General features: G+C 34.5%; 1 protein-coding gene across 1 annotated transcript; it reads left to right on the top strand.

Moving 5' to 3' along the window:
• The first annotated feature begins 721 nt into the window (after window positions 1–721).
• Window positions 722–17,105, top strand: LOC105454715 (glycogen-binding subunit 76A). Its single transcript, XM_011697546.1, has 2 exons — window positions 722–1,712; window positions 12,942–17,105. Exons 1-2 carry the CDS (start codon window positions 1,647–1,649, stop codon window positions 15,420–15,422), a joined length of 2,547 nt encoding a protein of 848 aa, XP_011695848.1. The 5' UTR covers window positions 722–1,646; the 3' UTR covers window positions 15,423–17,105.
• The last annotated feature ends 4,564 nt before the right edge of the window (window positions 17,106–21,669 follow it).

The following is a 21,669-nucleotide window of genomic DNA, read 5'->3' on the forward strand; positions in this document are numbered from 1 at the left end:
TCGATAATTTGAATATTATCGAAAGATAATTTAAATTCTTTCTAAAAATTATCTAAAAGAAGGAAAAGATTTGATCAAAGATATTGGAAGAATATTATTAAAAAAAAATATCGTTTTAGAAACTTCTTTTTAACATCTAAATGATAGAAAGATTGACATAATTAGACTAAGATTAAGACTAAGATTAAGAATTAGATTAAGATGAAAAAAATTTGATGTAGTCAAGTCGGATTTCTGTGATTTCCAAAATAAAAAGAGAATCAAATTTTCTATCTAATTTCTATGCTGTGAGAAACTCTTGTATGCTTGATAATTGTTTTGATACTTTATTTCTGTAACTTTAATACACATAGAAATTTTTCATCGAGATAGAAAATGTTTTATTTCTCGATCTAAGCTTTGGATTGTATTTTTGAACGATAAGACACAAAGTCCAGTTCTCCTCGTGTGTCTAGTACGTTTCATGCATTATTTCAGTCCGATAGATTGATCAAAGTTTCTTTGCCTCCACCCCTCTGCGTTATTCTTCGGTCTCTTGTCTGCTTCAATTTTTTTTGCGGAGCATTCGTGTACGTACACATACATATTACACGTCGTGTTCGGCGAGATCTGTCGATGCTTGACGAAGTGCAAGGCAGTTATCAGTCGCCTTACGAGCGGTTGCTATGCGATATGGTAGGGGTTCCCGGAGTCACCTACTAGCTCGACCAGTCAGAAGTCAGTGTGTGTAAGAGCCGGCCGGTCGTGCCGGCTCCTTTTCCTGTCCCTGTTTTCGCGCATATGTTCTTCTCGCGGCACCTTCGCGACTTCGTCGCTCCGAAAAGAGAGCCAGTCTCGCCAGTGCGAGTATCGATGTTGCGGTTCACGGATTGCATGTGATCGGATCGATTGCGAGAGCGATTCATCACACGAGCGAAAAAAAAAGGAAAAGGAATCTTCGTAACCATAATCGTTTGCGTTCTGCTTAAATTGAACATCCAAACCCGTTAAATTTGGAATTCGGAAGGACCCGCACTGAAGAAACTCGTGGCACTTTTACAACGAGATCGTTTTCGAGAGACCACGTCAAGTTCCTCGGTACCGGTAAGGGATGGGAGTTCGGCATTTTCGAATTCACGGTAGCGACACGTTCGATTTAAATTCCGTGTTGCTACCAATGTTGGTATCGGCATCAGTTGCCGGCGCGGGAGATCCGAAGAACGATAAACACACGAAGCAGGCAGATTTAAAGGAATTCTTTAAAATGGAATCACGAGCGAAAAATATGTGCGAAAACAATATGACTTACTGAATTGTATTGTGTTGTGTGTTTGTTCGTGTGGGGTCACCATCCGTATGACGGAACGTCATGAGCCATATGACACTTCGGTCCGTATCGCAAATTCGCGTGCAATAAGACGCAGAAGTAGATCTCATTTTTAAGAATAAATCTTATTACTCAATTGCATTGACACGTAAATAATGTTTTTCGATGTTCGGATTGCAAATATACTGGGTGGCCTGTATGGAACTCAATGATCATCGATGGTACTACGATTGATGCGGAATACGTCATTGGCCTGTAAATTCTTCTACGATACACGCAAGTTTTTGGATGAGGAATAGTCGATTAGTATTCGACATTCGTCTCAGTTTTGCGAAAGAAAATGATCAAGATGCAGAGAGGAATACAAGATGAGTCACAGACATCTACGGAACAATCTAAATCGATGGTAAATAAAATTATCGTATATTTAAAATACGTTTCTAATGAATAGTAGAATCTTATCCATCTATAGGCATAAAAATTTGGTTGAAAAGCGACTTCTTTTGACCGCAATAAAATTGCAATCGCATTGCTCTTTCCAAGCTATCGATTGCATATTTCAAATCTTTGAAGTTTCGTGCGAAACTTTCATAAAAATTTTGCAACATTTCACGAGATGAAGGCATAACGAGCGTTCATTATGCAATTTGTTGTACTTGCGTGCGGTGCAACTTGCGAGTAGTTGCACTATTTTTATAGTCGCGTTTCGCGTTGGGGAGACTTTCCGAGGGTTGATGACGGTCCGTAAGGTTATTCCTCTCGAGGCGATACATGACATGAATGAATTAACATTCCACGGTAACATGAAGGTCAGTCCGATAGCGGAGAGCCTTCTTGAGCACCTTGACACAATTGAACACCGAAAACAGAAAGGACAATCGTCGATAGACTGCATTCGGTTGCACTACATCTACATCGTTGCCGGCGAGACCGATAAGAGGCCGTTATGATACGCGGATGCAAATTGCCGTCGTTTTCGGCGACCTCCATGAGTTGAGTCCTCTATTTATTTTGATAAGAACTGTCTGCCATAACGGACGCGAGTCACATTTTCATGCGATTACAATGCCTTTTGTATTTTGCACGGTTTTGTGTGTATAGAGTGCTATTTTATGGAAAAGATTAAATTTAAACGAATGTGTGAAAAATGATGTTAATTCTTTGAAAAGCTGGAGCTTGGATCAGAACACTACTGTAATAAACGTCACGTCAATTTAATAATCTTTTATTATAAAATATCTTATTTACAATGAATAATTGTATTATACATTCGAATTGCATTTCTCTCTGTTAACGAATCATAAATCACTTTCTTACCAGTATTTTTGCGTCACAATCATTTGGTTCATAGTATGCGATGTAGATAATTGCAGAGGTTTTTTAGTGAAATTATGAGGAAATATTTCTTAAAACTAATGCTGATATTCGTAATAGAATTTTCCACGTACCACCTAGTTATGTAGTGTAACGACGATGAATGAACGAATTTTTCTTCTCTTCGAGTGCAGACGCTTTGTTGGAGATAGACTGTGGATTTATTGCCGAGTAGATGCAACGAACGGCGATAACCGCGATAATTTCCCTTTCTTTGACTCAGAACAATGTTATTAAGGTTTCATTAATGATATAACGAATATATATCAAAAGGTCTCACTCATGCAGCTTTTTATCGTGCAACTTTAATCATTTTAATTTCCGTCCCTCTGTATCTTCTTTTCTCATGTATCGAGTCCAATTATTTTTTTCTCTATGAAAATATTGATCACAAAATACTTAATTTTTTAAATCGCAATACTGTTTTTATTACATATTTATTTTAGTTATTAGTATTTATTTTGGTTAATTTTGATATCGAAAAATGATACTATACTTATATTAGAGATTAATCTAAAACATTACATATTTTTATATGTAATGTTTTCTATTCTTAATTATTTTATTTTAAATAATTATATTAACAAATTAAAGATTTAAAAAATTTATTTCATATTTTTTTATTAAAACGTATTTTAAAATCCATTTTCTTTATTTAAATTTTTTTATCAAATTATGAGATTATCGTTAAATGCAATAAAGAAAAACTGAATATATATTGCAATGACATTTCTTGCACAAGTCTTGCCATGTTAATGCGATAACCTTGTTTTATTGTCTGAGTTTCCATATCAACAATTGATAATATTATTAATGATTTTTCAGAAAATTAAACTTTCACGTGCGTCGTGAAATGTCACTACTAATTTTATAATTATTTTAATTTCCTTTAAAAATTACTTTAATATATTAATAGACATTTCTTTTAGACATCTCCTGCAAACAAGAAATGGCTTAAAATCAATTAACAACAATTAACAAAATTTTATGTATTAATTTTTTAAATATAATTTAAAGCAGGTTTTGCACAAATACATATTAAATTGCAATAAATACATATTAATTAAAAATGGTAGAGACGCGTTATTTTATAAAATAAAGAGTTATTAATAATAAAGTCAGAAGTGAACAAGATTCTTTCAACAGGTTGATACGTTTGCTTTTAAAATACGATCGCGATTATTTTTTTGTCTGCCAAAAGACCGACAACGGTTATTTTATCAAAACGTGTCGAGAAGTTCAAGGTCCGTGTCTTGTAGCATACCGAACGTGAGTGGCGTCGATTTATCAATTTTTATAACTGCTATAAATATGTCAATGTTAATCGTTTCATCGTCGATTGCGGACAAGTTCACGCTTACAACTCGCGCATAGATGTGTATATCATATAGAGAAAAACAGATTGGCATACGATGCAGCGATTACGTAAACATATCTATTTATATGTATATAATGGCAGCATGTAAAAAAATATGCGTCTTATGTGTAACACATCTATCGAACTTAATAATTGTTAGTAACAAACGCTCTTGATAAAAGCGGATGTAGGAAAGTTAGGTTCGTTTTTTTTGGAGTTGTTTAACGGATTATCTGCGTCATATTTCTTAAGTTACAAAAATTTATAACTAGTGTTATATTGTAATGTGCAACTATTAATATATTTTTCTCTCTCTCTCTCTCTCTCTCACACACACACACACACACACACACACACACACACGCGCGCGCGCGCGCGCGCGCGCGCTGTATATTCAAAGATTTTGCTATACTAACGTTGAAGAATCAGAATAAAATAATATATTTTTAAGTTAATCAGAAAAAATTCTATTTCTAATTCTTTTATTTAATCTCATAAACTATGATGACTATATATACATATTGACTATATACATATGTATAGTATGAAAACTGTAATATTGTAACTAACAATAAGTATTTGTTATACTTACAAGGCATTTTTTTCCTAATGTATATTTGGTGCATCGTCTTTCAAGCGTTATCAATAATTTGTGTGCACTTTCACAACGAGAGAAATATCATTCGATCCTTTTACATTATATCGCGGAATATTTCTCGTGCCATTCAAATATGACGATCTGAGAATGCGCCTATCCTGCACTCTCAAACTTTGGATTCAATCTTAGAAATATTACGAAATTCTTACGTCGAAAAAAAATCGTATAAATCGTATAAATCGTAACAATAACGATATGAGGTTTTTCCAGTATGTGTAATATCGACTGTTTATCATTTCAAAGGTGACATTATCTAAAGTCGATTGCGAAAAAGAATTATACAATAAGCTTTCGCGAATATATGATGATTAACATAATCAATTAGTTAAAACATGTGCAAATGTACGTTTATACAGAATTTGTGATTATTATTATAGCTTTAATAATATTTATACATGTTATTTATTTAAATTTGTTATAAAGATCTTGTTTTTTTGAGCTTGAAACATTTTTTTTTCCCGCATACAAGTGCTGACTCATCATTGTATCCAGCTTCTCGTGTGCAACGCAATTACATTTTGCATGTACGATTGTCCGTACATTCACCGTTGCGGCACACGATAAAATCCGCCATATACGAATATACATTCTAATTATAGTACGTACATTAATACCATCACGCGTTTGTTCATCTCTTTTTCTCTCCTTCTGTTTTTATTTCACGCTGCGTAGTCATTATCCTATACGTTTTTTTCTTTTCATGCGGCTTCTCTTTTCTTTCGTCAACAAAGAAGTTTATAAAGACGACATTCGCGAAGTTATCGTCTCACAATTCACAAGCAAGCTAGCACGCTTCGATTGGTTACGTCCACCAGATGATTTCTGTTTTACGGTAATTAGGGTACAGCGGGGTAATTTGAATAATAGTAAGCATTTGCAAGAATTTTGGAAAAATAAGAAATTTTAAGATTCATTTTATTAGATCAAATCTATATCAGTCTGATCTAATGAAATGTATTTTAAAATCTCTTATTTTTTCTAAATTCTTGCAAATGCTTATTATTATCTAAATTACTCTACTATTCAAATTACCCCGCTGTACCCTAACGATAATGCGCTAATTTTGTTCTGTTTCTCAGTTTGCCTAATAAATGATGAAGGAGAAAGCATTTGGCTACATTTTTAGCCTGTATTTTCATCATTAATGCAATGACTGTTGCATCACTTACTCGTATTTTGACGAGTTATAATGGCTGAATTATGATTTGAAGGATACGGAAGGATAAAATTGAAAAAAAGCTTTATATCATATTTAAAATGTTATGTTGAATAATAATGAGTCTCACCCGAAACATATTTCAAGAGTAATTAGTCGTAGAAGGGATTAATTATAAGAGTCAATCGAATGACGATGTTTTATTTATTGACAAAGATAGAGCTAGCTAGAGCGACTGTAAGTTTACGTAAATCGTAACTGCTTAGCGCCTTACCAGTTTTATCACAGGTTTTGCGATTTAAATAATTCACATGATTCATTCTGATAATAAGCATCGTGTACATAATCATTTACGTTTTACACGTTGAATAAAGTTGATCGTTGATCGTTGATCGTTTTGATTCAATCCGTTATTACGCAATTTCTGACATGTTAGCATACATATATGTTAGCACTCTGAGAATATAGAAATCAACTTCTCTATTTTATTTGAAAATATTTTGTAATTGTAATCATAATTATAATTATTAAAAAATTCGCATAAAAAATTTTATTATTTAAATAGACTAACACAATTATTAGCTAAACAAAATTAACGCACAATGTACTATGCACAAATTTTCTACCATTATCCGTTTTAAAACATATATATGGTACATTGGTATTTAACACAGTTGATTTCCATACATGAATGGATCGTAGGCCACCCAATGATAAATATTGGTCGGTATATGTATATATCATGTTGCGACCTATTATCGCGCAATGTTAACTTGATAACATCGAACGGCGAGTAATACGATTGTTGAATTGACATTTATTGTATGAGATAATGACCTTTCTTATCGACACGATACTCGACGCGATTGCTTTTGCTTATTGTTAGAGAACATTATGCGAGCAGAATATTATTTCTAATGGATAAAAGCTTTTATTGATGTGAATCATAAATTTAGAAAACGTATCATGTCGGTTCTACCTGAATTTTTAAGAAAAACAGCTCGTGATAAATTTGGCACTTTTTTAACTAATTAATTTATCGTTCTAAAATAATTTCGAATGGTTTGTTTTATCGTGTGGACAGACATATATCTTATATGTATAGCTGCAGGAAGCTTGATATAATGTGCGAGCCAGGATAAGATATAGATTTAAATAAATTTTTGTGTTTTTTGGTCATTGCACAGAAATGAAATCGTTCATCTTGCTAATAAAATCTATCGTGCGTAAAATTTATTAAATAATAAATATATTAAAAGATATTGATTTATTTCTTCAAGCATCTGCCAGAGACGCTTACGCAGATTAATTACGCGAGTGTCTTTATAACAAGAATTAATTTTCTCTTACATTTAGCATTGGGGGTGCAGCAGTTTGCAAATGCAATCATACTGACCTGCCGGAGGACGATAATAAGAAAAATTATTCGAGCAAAAGTGGATAGATTTTTCTCCAGTAACAAATCCTACATACTAATCGCAACCGATAGCGTAAAATTAACGACCTATCCTTCCGGTTCCCGGAAAGTTTCTCTGCATACAGCATATATAAAATCGGGTGAAATAACGAGGTCGAATTTATAGAAAGAAAATGTTTGTCTGTTCGTCTCAAATTACACGTTCGCAATTTTGTGCGTTTAACGGACAAATTATTTTTAATGTGAATACACGAATAAAAGAAATTAACAATCGTGATTCGGTGTATATATGAAAAGATACGCGATCGCGTTTATTCCCGAATTTTTCTCCACTCGTAATTTCGCCACGCATTTTGGACGTCTCACTGGGGATCAACTACGCAAGAAGTGCATTTCGGGACGTAGAGTGACGATACCGATGAGTGATGTCCATGCACGACGTATGCACGTGTCTACGTATGTACGTTACTTGCCAATATGGATATCTAGTTGTGTGTATTAAAGCGTCGAATGTCATGCTCTTTTTATCCTGTCATTTTATAGCTGTCAATAAAAAGCTAATTCGCGCGGTTGGCAATCGTATAGATCATCGGAGCCCTCGAATCTTATTCGAACGTGCCCATCCGCCAAGTTACTCGAAGTGCTATTAATGAATGTCTTGTTAATAATGATACATTCGACCTTGCTCTGTTAGATATAATCACATTACATATCACGTTACATATCAAATTGATTTAAATTTTGTTGTTATATTAATTAGATAAATTAACCTTTTTTTCTGTGATTGCTTTTCTGCGCTTTGTCCAGAAAAATTTTCCAAAAAAATGCTATAATCGACTGGAGATGTTTACATATTTAAGGAGGAAGAGATTTTTAATTAGAGGAGATTGAAAGTTAATAGTTGTTCCATTACAGGTTAATCTAAATTAAATAGCAAAGCGGTATGTTACTATATAGCGATAAATAAATTACTATGTCGACGGCCAATTACAATCTTTTACTTATGCATTCCGCTATTTGTTTGCATATATGCATATCAAACAGTAGACTGTCATTATTTAAAACTGTCGTTCGAAAATGTATATTCGCAACATTGTCGAAATAAGAAATGAATTTCCGAGCGAAGCTCTCACGTGTCTCTCCATTCATCACGGTGTCTTCATTAGAAATATCAAATCATTCTCTTGAAAGCCGTGCAGCTTTCGCAGATTTCCATTCCGGCTAAATATAAACTGTGACTTTAATCCTGGCAAGAAGTCGAGCCTCGTCGGCCTCGAATTTGAGCGTTTGCATGTAAATGTATCGATGAATAATTAATTAGTGTTTTGTCCGACCTCTATTTACTTCTTTGTGAACTTTTTCGGACTGCAACAGATAATTGCGAATTCAGGTTTTATCAAATTAACGAAATAAACGAATTTGAGAACTTGCTACGCGTAGAGTCCTTCACCTTCTCGATGATCTTTACAGAATGTGCAATTTTTTTTTGTAACAATTCTTATTGTTCAGTGAAGTGCAGGAAATAAAGTTTCGATTAAGAGTTGAATTGTAATTTAAACGTTTAAAGAGTGCATTTTCTTAGTGATGATTTTATCTTGAGATGAAAAATTTACCAGGCCTTCACGCGATGACCTGATAATGCGGTTTATCATCTTATCGCGAATAAACGCAAGCTCAATCAATTAGAGCGGAATCCGAATAAGTAATGCCTATATAATTGCTCGTCGGAGTGATAAGAGGAACAGACGCAAATTCTAGATCTGTCAGTTTATCAGGCTATTAATGGCGCTAAGTTCCTTAATTTATTACTAATTAGCTGAGAAATTAGCGCCTACAACAATTCAAGCGTGTGATTTGATTTCTTGCACTTTAGTCAATATTTAAGAAATCGTAATATCCAGCTTATCTTTTCTAATTTTCCGGATTTGATAAACAGTAACATCTGACTTAAATATAGTAGATGCAAATTGTGAATAAGGATGAGTTTTCTCTAGTGTTGCTTTTTTTTATTGACTCTTCTTTTAAATGCAGACGCCTCTTTGGATACTACACAGCTTTTTCTATTCTTATTATATTTTTGATTTTTTAGAAATCTATATTATTCAATTTTTAAACTAAGGTGTGATATAATATTGTACGGCATAATCTAAACTCTTAATACTTCAAATACTACAATTTATCGATTCAGATATAAAACGCAGCGATTGGTTCAAAGACCTGACCTTGTATACTGCGAGAACTTTAATTCTTTTGATAGGAAATTGGGGGTTCTTACGAGCGCAAGTAACACGATTTATCATCTCTCCGCGTAATTTGTTACTAATCAATTAGGGAGCGGGATCCCGATGATGATTGGGCAATCTCCTTGCGGATCGTGAAAGAGAACGATAAATCTGTCGCGATAAATTGCGACGGTGCCCTAGCTTAACGGGTCAAGTAGTTACGATTTAAACTGTGTCGGTGAACGATCGTACGGAAATAAAACGTCGCCCCCTTGTCTCCCTCTCTCTCTTTCCTTTTCTCTCTTTCTCTCTTTCACACAATGAGTCGAAAGTAGATTCATTGGAAACGTTGTGTCTTTTGATGTGTGTCAGGAGGCTTTCCAATCCTTAAAACGCGATAGTTAAATCGGAAAATCGGTATAATTATCATCAAATGGAATTATCGTAACATATTATACGTATATAGTTATTGAAAATCATCTAGATTTATACGGAAAACACAAGACATTATTAGTTCTTGAATTATTAAAATTGATTTTCTCAAAAGATCCTATAAAAGATCGCGAAGATACATTTTTACTTCCGATTAATTTGCACATGACACATTAATTTTGTCTTCTATACGTAATACAATACAATATGACATTGCTACACGCACGAATCATTAAGCGATAGGTCTAATTTGTTAAATTGACAATCTCAATTAAAGTCTCTTACAAAGGATAATCTCTCGCGAAGGACGCGGTACGCTTTATTATAACCATTTGGAAATCAATTAGGAATCGCACCTTAAGTTTTTCATTCTTATTAGTCTTGCCGATGAAAATCGTGCATGATATCGCGCGGAGAAAGATACATTACTGGTATTGCTACATTAAATAAAATTAAAAAAAAATCAGTTTGAACTGTGGCGATTTGCAGGTACTTGACACTCGTTGTTATCGCAGATAAGACAGGAAGTGTGGTCACATTAACGGACTTTGAGCTTTTGACAAACTCTTGCTGTAGGATCCTAATGAAGCTGTATTCTTTTCCACCGATTGATCCTATCTGATTCATAAATTTTCTGTCTCAATTATAAATGCAGAAATAAGCTCACACACGAGCAATTTGAAGCGATTAAAATATTCTTCAGAAAAAAACGTAGATATCGAATTATAACTACACTATCGTAGTATAGCTATATTATAAATGCGTTTACGATATTGATATCTATGTATAGTGAAGCAAATGTTTCTGTTGAAAAAAAAAAAACAATTTATTTCAAATCTACGAAGAATCTCGCGAAAGATCCGATAATTTTCTAAAAGACTTCAATTTTTTGTGTGAAGTTTCTGAACCGGAACGAAATTATAAGATCTAGCTGTGCGCGTTTCGTGCTATCAGTGAGGCCAACAGCCTTTAAGCCTATGTGCCGAGCCTCGTCTTGCGTAACGATTATCTATCGCGATTGCCTAGACTTCTGATAGACGCGATCAGACGCGGCGCGCGTGAACACGTGTACATTTGAAATGTATAGTCGCGGTGAGGCGCACGCGACTGGAAAAACGGAGAAACCTGTCTGTCACTTCGGGGTTACTTCAAATTTAACCCCTTTACGCACACTGCCTTTTCGCCCGAATGGGCGTGCTACAGCCACAAAACCGGTTTCGACCTGATACTCGCATCTAACATTAAACGATATATTGCAATGCTATTTTTGGATCATTATATATAAATCGATGGAAGTATCAAACTTCTTATGCTTTGAGGAAGTTATATTATTATTATTATTATTATTATTAATTATGAATTAGGAAATTGAAAGATGTTTTTTTATATCAGTGTATTAATGCTTCGAGACTGTGAAGAAATGTGATCCGGCAAACGCACGCGGTATGCGTCTCGCTTCAAAAGCGCCAGTTACATAAATCAAAGCGAGTTATTTTTTCGCACGGCCTTTAAAATCACTGCGTTCGATGTCGTAACTTAGAGATGCGAAAATAAATGCCCGATAAATCGTTCGCTTGCCGAATATTCGTCAACTCTTGCAGCAAGACTCGGCGAGTTCGCGCAGGATTCGCGCGTACGCGAGCAAAGTGTCACCTTAGTGCGCGCGTCCGAGAGGTGAGGAATTGATTCGCGGCCAATTGAGCGTGTATTTATATCGTCCCAATTTTCTCACAGTGGCGTGCATGCGATTTTCAAAGCGCACTCTCGAATCTGTCACGAATAGTAACGCGCGACGATCTGCAGCCGATTCTTTTGTTACGTTATTTTGTGCGTTTGCGATTTTTATTCGAACTTTGAATTCTGATCGTATGCAATACAACAGTGATTTCTTTTTTTTTTTCGAGTGAAAGATTGTCTGTGCTCGTTTACCAGGTGCGTTTTGATGAATAGTGGATTCCGGTAACGATAAAGCGTGATTTACATTGTGATTCAAATAACGATTGCGCTGCGTTTTGCGTATGCCAGCTGTCGACGGCCAATTATAGCTTCCACCGTGCCAAAAATAGTTGTCGGGCGTACAATAGCAAAGAACAGTGTGAAAGAAGAACGTTCCATCCTCTTCTGTTTCATAAATAGTTATATGTCAATATTTGTATGTCTAAAAATTCGATCGTGAATTCATTGCGCGTGCCTTGACTCGCACCACTCGACTATTCTTGTCGAGAATACAAAATGATTATATAAATTCGAGTAATCCGTAATTCTCTTTTCACTTTTGGATACATTCACTTTTGCGTTGTTCACACGTTTAAATTATTTCTACGAAGAATGAAAAATTGATGCGATTGGAGCTGAAGTTTGCGCGTTAGAATACTGCACGTGGATCGTAATGACCGTTCATTTGTACATCCTGCAGCGCTGCTTTGATACGCGCAACATTATGGCCATGAGCCAATGTTGTGATTCTTGTTACTATCTATTAATGACGTGCTACGTTATTAATGCGTGTTGCGTCAACTTTTTGTTTTCCTTTCCTTTTGTATTGTTATTGTTGGGTACCGTTAACACGCTATTAACGAGCTAAATTATGTATCGCGAACTCGACTTGCGATCGATGAAGTAAAGATGATTAATTGCAGGATCATAAATCCTAGGCAACAACCATCGGCAAGTCATTATATCAGGAAAAATACGTTTAGTGCAATTACATTTGACTAATAATCGAGTGTTATTTTCTAGAAAGGAGGAAAAGAAGATTATTTATTTTTTGATATTTCATGATTGATACAATCGCAAAAGATCGTTTGTCATGAAAAATTTTGGAAAAATATTTTAATTTTGTTACATTTTGTGAGACAATATTAACAGTATGACTAAACAAGAAAAAGTAAAATTTGAGTTTTCTTTTTAATTTTATTCTGTACATATTTTGTACATGTAATCTCTAGCAATATTTTATTTATTTTCCATAGTTTTTTCATCGCAAACGAGACTTAATTCAATCTTTTTTTTTTTTCAGAACGGCAATCCAGCCGGCGTGCCGGCAGGCCGAGGCAGCGACTCGACCTCGCCTTTGCCCTTGCCGTTGGAGGGCAGGCACGCCGAGGATACAGCCGACTCCACTGTCCTCAAGTTAGACAGCATGGACTCGGCAGGCAACGCCCGCGGGCCCTCCTGTGGTTTAGTCAGCTCTCTCCTTCCCAGTAGCTGTCGGGGTAGTGCGGAGGCGTTCGCTCGGTGTCTTCATCGACGATTAACGTCATTGGGCAACGAGAACGGTTCGCCCGAACGAACCGCGGATGCCAAACCGTGCGAAACTTCCTGGCTGCATCCATCGTCGAGCAATCGGCATGTAATCGCCAATAATTTGACCTCCAACAATCAGCATCCGATTCTTCAGCATCAGCCTCGTCACAGTCCGGAGTCGGATCTTTTCTATGACATTGAAGTGGAAGAGGCGGAAGTGGACGGACCGGGATCGCCTCCCGAAGAAGCAACCGCTGCCGAATTGGCGCATCTGCTGGTAAATCCGGAGATTCTGAAGGCGAGTCATCACGATGCCTGTCATTGCTCACCTAGTGGTACCAAGATGACGTCTGGTACCACAGGTATCCATCAAGATTCTGAGTCCTGCGTATTTGCATCGCCAATAACCGGTACACCACCCGATAGTGATTCCTCGGAGGTGTTTTTTGATCCGGAGTCTTCGGATGCGGACAAATCAAAAGTCGAGGTCTATTTCGATCCTATCAGCACTTCGGACAGCGAGACCACGAATCTCTCCAACACTTCCGTGCCTGCGAGGACCAAGCTTGCGTTGAACGGACGCAAGCGGACGGACATGAATCCGGAACGTTGCGACGACACAACATCTGAGTCGAGTTGTTCTTCGAGAAGAAATCCTACGTCTTGCGAGGATAGCCACCAGCAAGAGGGATTGGTTTGCAGCTCGGAAGACTCATTGAACGGCAGAAGCTCTCAGGAAACGACGTCGCCCAGCCATGAGTCTCTATGGAGTACATTCGATGACAGTACTTTATCGCTCCAGGACGAGAGTCCACTTAAAACTATTCAAGATTCCGTTATCCCTCATATCTGTTTGTCTAAATCGCATTCTGACTCTGAATTGCCAAATAACGGTATCAGCACAGTAGTATTTAACAAGCTCGACAGACGGGTCGAAGAGGAAGAGGAGAACGTGAATGAACGTGAGATTAATGAGGTTGACTTTATCAATAGTATATCGAAGAATATAACGTGCAATGTCAGAAATGGTAGTCTTTCCACGATGCAAAATACCGAGGATGATAGAGACTCATCGAAGGATAATTCTTTTAATGGTGCTGAAGACTTAGTTAATACGATTGATAATAAGAACAAGGAAGAATCGGATTCCAAAGCGATATCGCTGAAGAGTTCGTCGCAGTTAAAAGTGGAGGAGGTTGCCAGTGACACTGATACCGATCATTCATCTTACAGTAGTACCATCGATATTTCGGATGCGTTTACATTAGAATGTTTGAACGATGCAACAGTGACTGAGGTGATCCCGAGGCACGAGCTCAAGTTAAAAATCGAGAAAGATAACACGCTGAACGACAGCGACGAGGAGAAGCTGTGCCTATTGCTGAAAAAACTTGGCGGCAGTTCTACCGCGAAGGAGGAGGATTCGTCGCCGGAACAAGATACTCAGAGCGAGACGGTGGAGGAAGAGGAGGACAGACCGCAGAGAGTTCGAAGGTGTTCCTCATTGAAGACGGGAAAAACACCACCGGGCACGCCGCACAGGAAAAAAATCGTCAGATTCGCGGACAAGCTCGGTCTTGATTTGGCTGATGTGAGAACGTTTCTGGACGAGATACCGAAGATACCCAACTCCGCGTATAGCGACCTGATCTACGATGACATCTTCCGACCTCAAGACGGCAATTCGGACAATACAACGTCCATCGGCGACGACTGCTGGAGTGACCCGCGTTATCAGAATGATGGCAGGCGCAGATCTACGCCAGCGATACCCAGAAAGATTGACCGAATGCTAGCGCCGCTTTTTCAACAGCCAGGCGGTATGTCGAACTTTCTGGATATCGTGCGCGAACGTCGGGTTTGTTTGGAAAACGTAGTGGTGCAGGACCCGGTGACCCTGGCGCTCCAGGGCACAGTGCGCGTGATCAATCTCGATTTCCATAAGTCTGTACATGTGCGATACACCCTCAACTCGTGGCGGAACTTCAGCGACCTGCAGGCGACCTATGTGCCTAATTCGTGCGATGGCTTTAGCGACAAATTCTCTTTTATTCTATATTGTCACACATTATCGGTCGGTCAGAGGCTCGAATTCGCAGTCCGGTTTCAATGCAAAGGTGCGCAGTACTGGGATAACAACGCCGGTGCTAATTATTGCTTTCAGTGTCTGCCAGCCTCTTCATCATCCACCGGATATATACCGATCACCGCCGACGAGTGTCGGCGTGCTAGCGGCTGGTCGCCATTCTACTGAAGAACGTTCAGACCGTGCGTTTGTCTGATTCGATGACATGACAACGGCTTGGCTTCGGGAACACAGACTGAAGGAATTGTTGAAGAAGCTGACAATGCGAGTTTGCGGTATTCTATGGTTTTTACACATTCTTAAATAAGTGCTTTACGAAGTGCGCAATACAGAACGTTCGAAATCCATTACTGTTATCTACTGCTTCAGGGAGCTCTCGGAGAGTTTTCGGAATATACAATAGTATATATTAATCTTTTTGCAAGGTTATCGAGCGTTAAACATTATTGGAATGATACTCTTTAGAAAAAAAAAGATTGGAGTGAAATAGCAATTTTTTTGGACAGACGACTGTAGAAATAAATAGTAGTACGAGTGAAAAATATTTGACTGTGGATTATGGGAACAACGATTTTATTGCTACGATAAACGAATTGTCTTTGTAATGAACGGATGGAGATGCTCAATTATTAAACTATTTTAACGTTTTTCATTGCGTTTGTTAATTGATTTAGTATTTTGGAAGCAGAAAAATAATATACAAAACAAACATATACTGTGGCTGGTCAATAAAATGTGAAAATGTGAAAAAATTTATATGTTTAGATATGGGGCATTTAAGCCTGCCTTTTGATCTGCAAATTAATACTGACTGATCCATTTTCAAGAAATACTAAATGATTATATCAACTTATATTAACATCAGATTACTGTCAAATAGATGAATGTTTTTATTAATTTCCGAAATCTTCCTTCACGAAAGTATTTTCCGAGAGATAGCGGAAATTATTTCTATCTGCCATATAGTTTGTCTCAAACTGTATTTGTTAAGCGATGGAGATTATAATTTTAAAAACTAGAATCCCCTTTTAAGAAGACAGAAAACGAATACTCATCTGAGAGTTCAAAGATGCAAAATGGCCTGAATACAATTGACAGGAAACGCTGAGAACAAATAGACGGTTTAAACGTTCCTATGAAGTATCTTTGTAGAGTTTATCAGTCAAAGTTAAAGATGATAGATCATATATTCGATCGCAGAAGGAACTGTCGCACGTGGCCGCGATTTTGTTAGCGCTATTCAGTACAACGACGATAGGCGATAATAAAAAACGAACGTTGATATAATAATATTAGTTCTTATTAGCGACATCATACGAGAGTGTAGACATCATCGTATAGAGGATAGATGTTCTTCATAAGATGTTACATATCGGAACATTTTTTTTTCTTTGGAATATTGTGTTCGGTATTGACTGAAACGCGTTTGAATAAAACGTGCGATTTAAATTCAATTCACGTCTTTAAAGACATATATTTATATTTGAATTTGATATGACAAATATTTTAATCCTTTGCAATCGCCTATTCTCTTTGCCAAACATGGAGTCGATTCACCCTGAAAAGAAATTAGTTTCAATATCTCGAATAATATTGAAACAGAAAAATTTATAAAAAAATAAAACAATAATATATGTACAAAAATAAATAAGCTAAATATGAACTAAATATCATTTATATTCGTTTTTGCAAATGGTACTTTTAGACTGATATTTTATAGTGGTGGCGAGATATAGTATATAAAACTAGAACTTTCACTTGAGAGAGCATACATGTTATTTTGTACATATATTATATATGCATATGTGTGCATGCAGATAGCGTCAATATTGGTGGCAGACGTGTCCTTCATTAACTAATTTTATTTTTTCAGTGTAACGTTTGTATTATATAAAACTATGGAAATTGTTGTTTTACGATAATTTTTGTACATATCACTATTATTAAGATTCCTAGCTAGTCACCGCGGCTATTGGAATTATCAGGTCATAAGGTGCTTTCCATTTAGTGACACAAGCCGACACAAGTATCGTTTTGGCTTTTTACTCACTCTCCACACAGCATGAAATATTTTTTGTGGATCATTTTTTGAAACATTTCAATTAAATATTTCGAAATATTTCGTAAACATTTGTAAAACATTTTAAATTATTGCACAAAAATATTCTAGAAATACTGTACAAATATCGTAAGAAATATTTTTGTTGAAATATTTTGAAAACTCTGATATGCTAGACATATTTATATTTTAGAAATATTTTATGAAATATTTTCAAATATTTCAAATCTTGCATAAAATATTTTTAAAATATTTTTAAAATATTTCATGCTGTGTGGGTAAATGCTAAGAAGGATAAAATGACGTTTGTGTCTACTTGTGTCACTAAATGGAAAGCTTCCATAAATGAGAAATGACACGTAAAAGTTTCTTGCATTTTTAAATAAAAAGAGAATTTGAATGAAATAAAAAAATAGAATCGCTTTAAAAAACTTGTAAAAATAGATAGAAATTATTTTTTTCCCCCCTAACAATCAGTAAATAGTTGCATGTAAAAGGCACGTGAAGTGAAGCTTATTCAGGAAAGAAAACACACGACGTTGCCACGGTCCACGCGGAGTTCTTGGCTGAGTAGTTCTCGGCGAGGAGCATTAATTATAATATCTTTTTCGCATCGAAAATGTGTGTTGATTGTGCAGATGGACTTTGCGGATACCCTTTTTTAAGAGTAAATGCAGATACTTTTTAAAGTATAAATATGTTAGCATCTTTATCAAATTTTATTATTATATGCTTTTTAAATATATTTTTCTTTTGTATTTTAACAAATAAATTATTAATTTTTTCAAATTAAATAAATTATTTTATTGTCATACTTAAAAAATATATAATAACATAATTATTATCGGTTTAATATTTTGTTATTTGTTTTATATAAAATTAAATATACGCTAAAAAAATATATGCTAAAAACGTTAAAATTATTTTGTTTATATAATTTTATGCGTAATATAAATTGTATAATTGGTTAATGTATCGGAATATCTGTTGCTACGAGTTTTTTATAAATTTTTATCTTATCTTTGCTTTAACTCTTGATGATGTTTTTTTCCTGTATATTCAACCTCGGAATTTCTAATCTGTTGCATATATCATATTTTTTCTTATAATATAAATTTATATGATAAAACTTAGGTGTCAAGTAATAGATGCAACCACCATTATTGAGGCATACGATATGTACACACATGACACAAATCAATAATTTCATTATTAGATATGTTGTCTCTAAAATTTTTCGATCTGGTGTATTCATAAACTTAAGCTCTTTAGCAAAATATTCTTGTGTATAATACATGTTAATACATACAGGATAAAGTAAGATGATTTGGAGATAGAAAATTTGACAATTGTTTAGCTATTGAATTCTGCATAAGAAAATTTTATAAAATTATTATAAGATTGGCATACATTTTTAACGTTTATTATTTCCTGTATGTTTCGATTGTTTATAAAATCTTTTTTGTATTTTTAATACAAGTTTTATACATATATCGTCAAAAATACATAAATTTTTAAAATTTTAATTGTACGCAATAATCTAAAAGTTAAATAAACGCTTTTATTTTATAGCAATATTATTATAATGAAAAAATTTATTATTACTGTGTGTTACCATGTAAATAAAAGTAAAATCTTACATTTTTTTACATTTTTATATCAGGAAAAGTTAAATAGTCGAAATATTTTTAAATTATCTTATCTTATTCTGTATATAAAATATATAAATATGAGTGTGTTATATTAATAATAATGCAAAGATACTATATTATATTGTTAAGTACTGTTATTTATGAAAAATATGTGCTATTTATGGAAGTAAATTACTAGAGGATTGTAATAACTATATAATCATAAGGGAGAGAGAGAGAGAGAGAGAGAGAGAGAGAGAGAGAAGAGCGCACACAACACATACTTCCAGTAAACTATTTGCGAGAAAAGATATAACATAATTAATAATATTTTCCTAGAGATTGTTATCAACGATCCTCACCGTTATCAACATGCAATACTATGTAACCGGGATTAGCAGTGTAATTAAGTAATTGTAGAATTAATATAATAGCTTGAAATTATATTTTTCGACTACCGAATTAATTTTGTTACAGTCCGTTTCTGCGCAAAGTATGTTGAAAAGAACGGACAGAGTTACAACGATTACATATATCAATCTCATTAATACTTCACCTGGGTTTTTGTATTTTTATTTTTATTTTATCGGCTATAAGATTGATGTGATTATTGACATATACATGAATGAAATTAATCGTTATTTTTTTTCTTTATTTATGTTACTTCAGGATATACTTATAATTCGAAATTGAGAATATGCTATCTTTCTTTGCGATTTAGAAGTAAAAGGATATAAATTCTACGTGCGCATGTTTCTTTTTTTTCTAGATCGCAGATTGTTCTCATTTCGAGATAATGTTGTCATATATATCCGCTTGTTATATCGAAATATTCATATCTTCGAGATTGTACAATATAACTACATTAACAATAACAAGCCTACAAGGAATCATTAACGTGACAACCCCGAATGAATATATACATATATATAGGTTTTTAATTCGTTGGATAACTATTTTAAATGTATGGTTTATATATTTGGACGAAGATTTGTATCAACTTTTTTGGCCACTTGTAAGCGAACATTGTTCATGCATGAGATGAATATTGTGAAGGAAGGTTGTGCATGAGAAGCACAGTTGTGATATATATATGCGATTAAAGCGATTTACAGTACAATACATTCTACAAGTCTAGACGAAGAAGAAATGAGAAAGGATACTCGGAAGATTTGGCATGTAGCCGGCGTATATGTAGGACGAACTATTTTTGTTAGTCTACGTATGTTTATATGTGTACGTTATCTTAATCGCTTCGTAACTTTAAAGGCGTTGGTCTCGGACACAGAAGAATGATCAAAATATTTTCGACAGCTTCACTCTTGTTGCGAATACTTGTTGCGTGTTTTGACAATTTATCAAAAATCTTATAAAACGAATTGATGAAAGATGGCAATCGATAGTTATATAAATGTACAATATTGTAAAATAGACTGTTAGCATAATTAAATTTCAAGAATAATAATTGAATAATAAACTTTATTTTTCAATAAATTTTAGTTGATTTAATGGAAATTAAACTTAAAGTTTTATTGTTAAATAATGATAACTTTTTACTAAGCTAGGTTTCAGTTTAATTTTGCCAAAGGATTTATAGTTAGAAAGATATTAATTGTACTGAAATATCCTAACTTTAAATTTTCTGAATCTCCTTTTCATTTATTCGTTATAGCGTAATCTTTGCAATTAAATTAATATTAATTAAAACAAAATTGTAGACATTCTAGAAATTACTTTGTAACTTCAACTTTGTAATTTTGGAAATTGCACATCGATGGCAAATATAATACATATATGAAATAAATTAATTAAATTAATGAAATAAATTGAAGAAAAAAAATTATAGAAATTACTTTGTATCTTTATGTAATCCTGAAAATTGCATATTTCAAATATGAACGAGAGACATACTAGAGGGTGTGTATCGGTACCGTCCATATATCAGCATCCGTCCTATCCAAACTTTTCTAGATCAACAACAATTAGTATTAATTTATGTAGGAAACCTTACAGATATCTAATTTTTATAACACACAGCTGGCGCATGTTGTTGATAAGAACGTATGGATTAATGGACCGATGGAAAATGTGCCTGAACATTTGTCTAATCATTACATTACTAATTAAATCACGTCTCTTCGCAAGTACTTCTATGTCCAAGACAGCGTCGATTAGTATTGTAGTACCAAACGTAATATATTTTTCTATGTAGATATATGCTGGGATAAGTCGAGCCACTGAATCTTTTGTATCATCGAAAACGCGAATATTATTTATGTTATTAAAAGAAATGAAGATGAGATGTAACTATGTCGAAATGGCTATACGTTAATGCATATTAACACTGCACCTATTTTTATATATTTTCATGATCAGAATACTTGATTTTATATTTACCACAAATTTCTCGTACACCGTTGGATGTAGTGTAACAAAGTGTAACTCTTTAATGTCAATCTTTCTATATTACTGAATTTTCGCATAAATGACGTTTTAATAGAAATCGGACGTGCGTGAATAAAGGCTGAATGTCATGAAGGAGCAAACTATATACATATATTATACACAGACACATATTATATACGATATATCTGTATATATAATATATATAATATTTGTTCTCCATATATTATGAAAATGATAAATAAAAGATGGATTCATAATTTCTTTCTTGTTTCAGAAAAATCTATTTTTAATCTTATTTATGGTTCGTCTAACAAAATGG

The sequence above is a fragment of the Wasmannia auropunctata genome, unplaced genomic scaffold (genome assembly GCF_000956235.1).
Source record: "Wasmannia auropunctata unplaced genomic scaffold, wasmannia.A_1.0 LD335976.1, whole genome shotgun sequence".
Taxonomy (NCBI): Eukaryota; Metazoa; Arthropoda; class Insecta; order Hymenoptera; family Formicidae; genus Wasmannia; species Wasmannia auropunctata.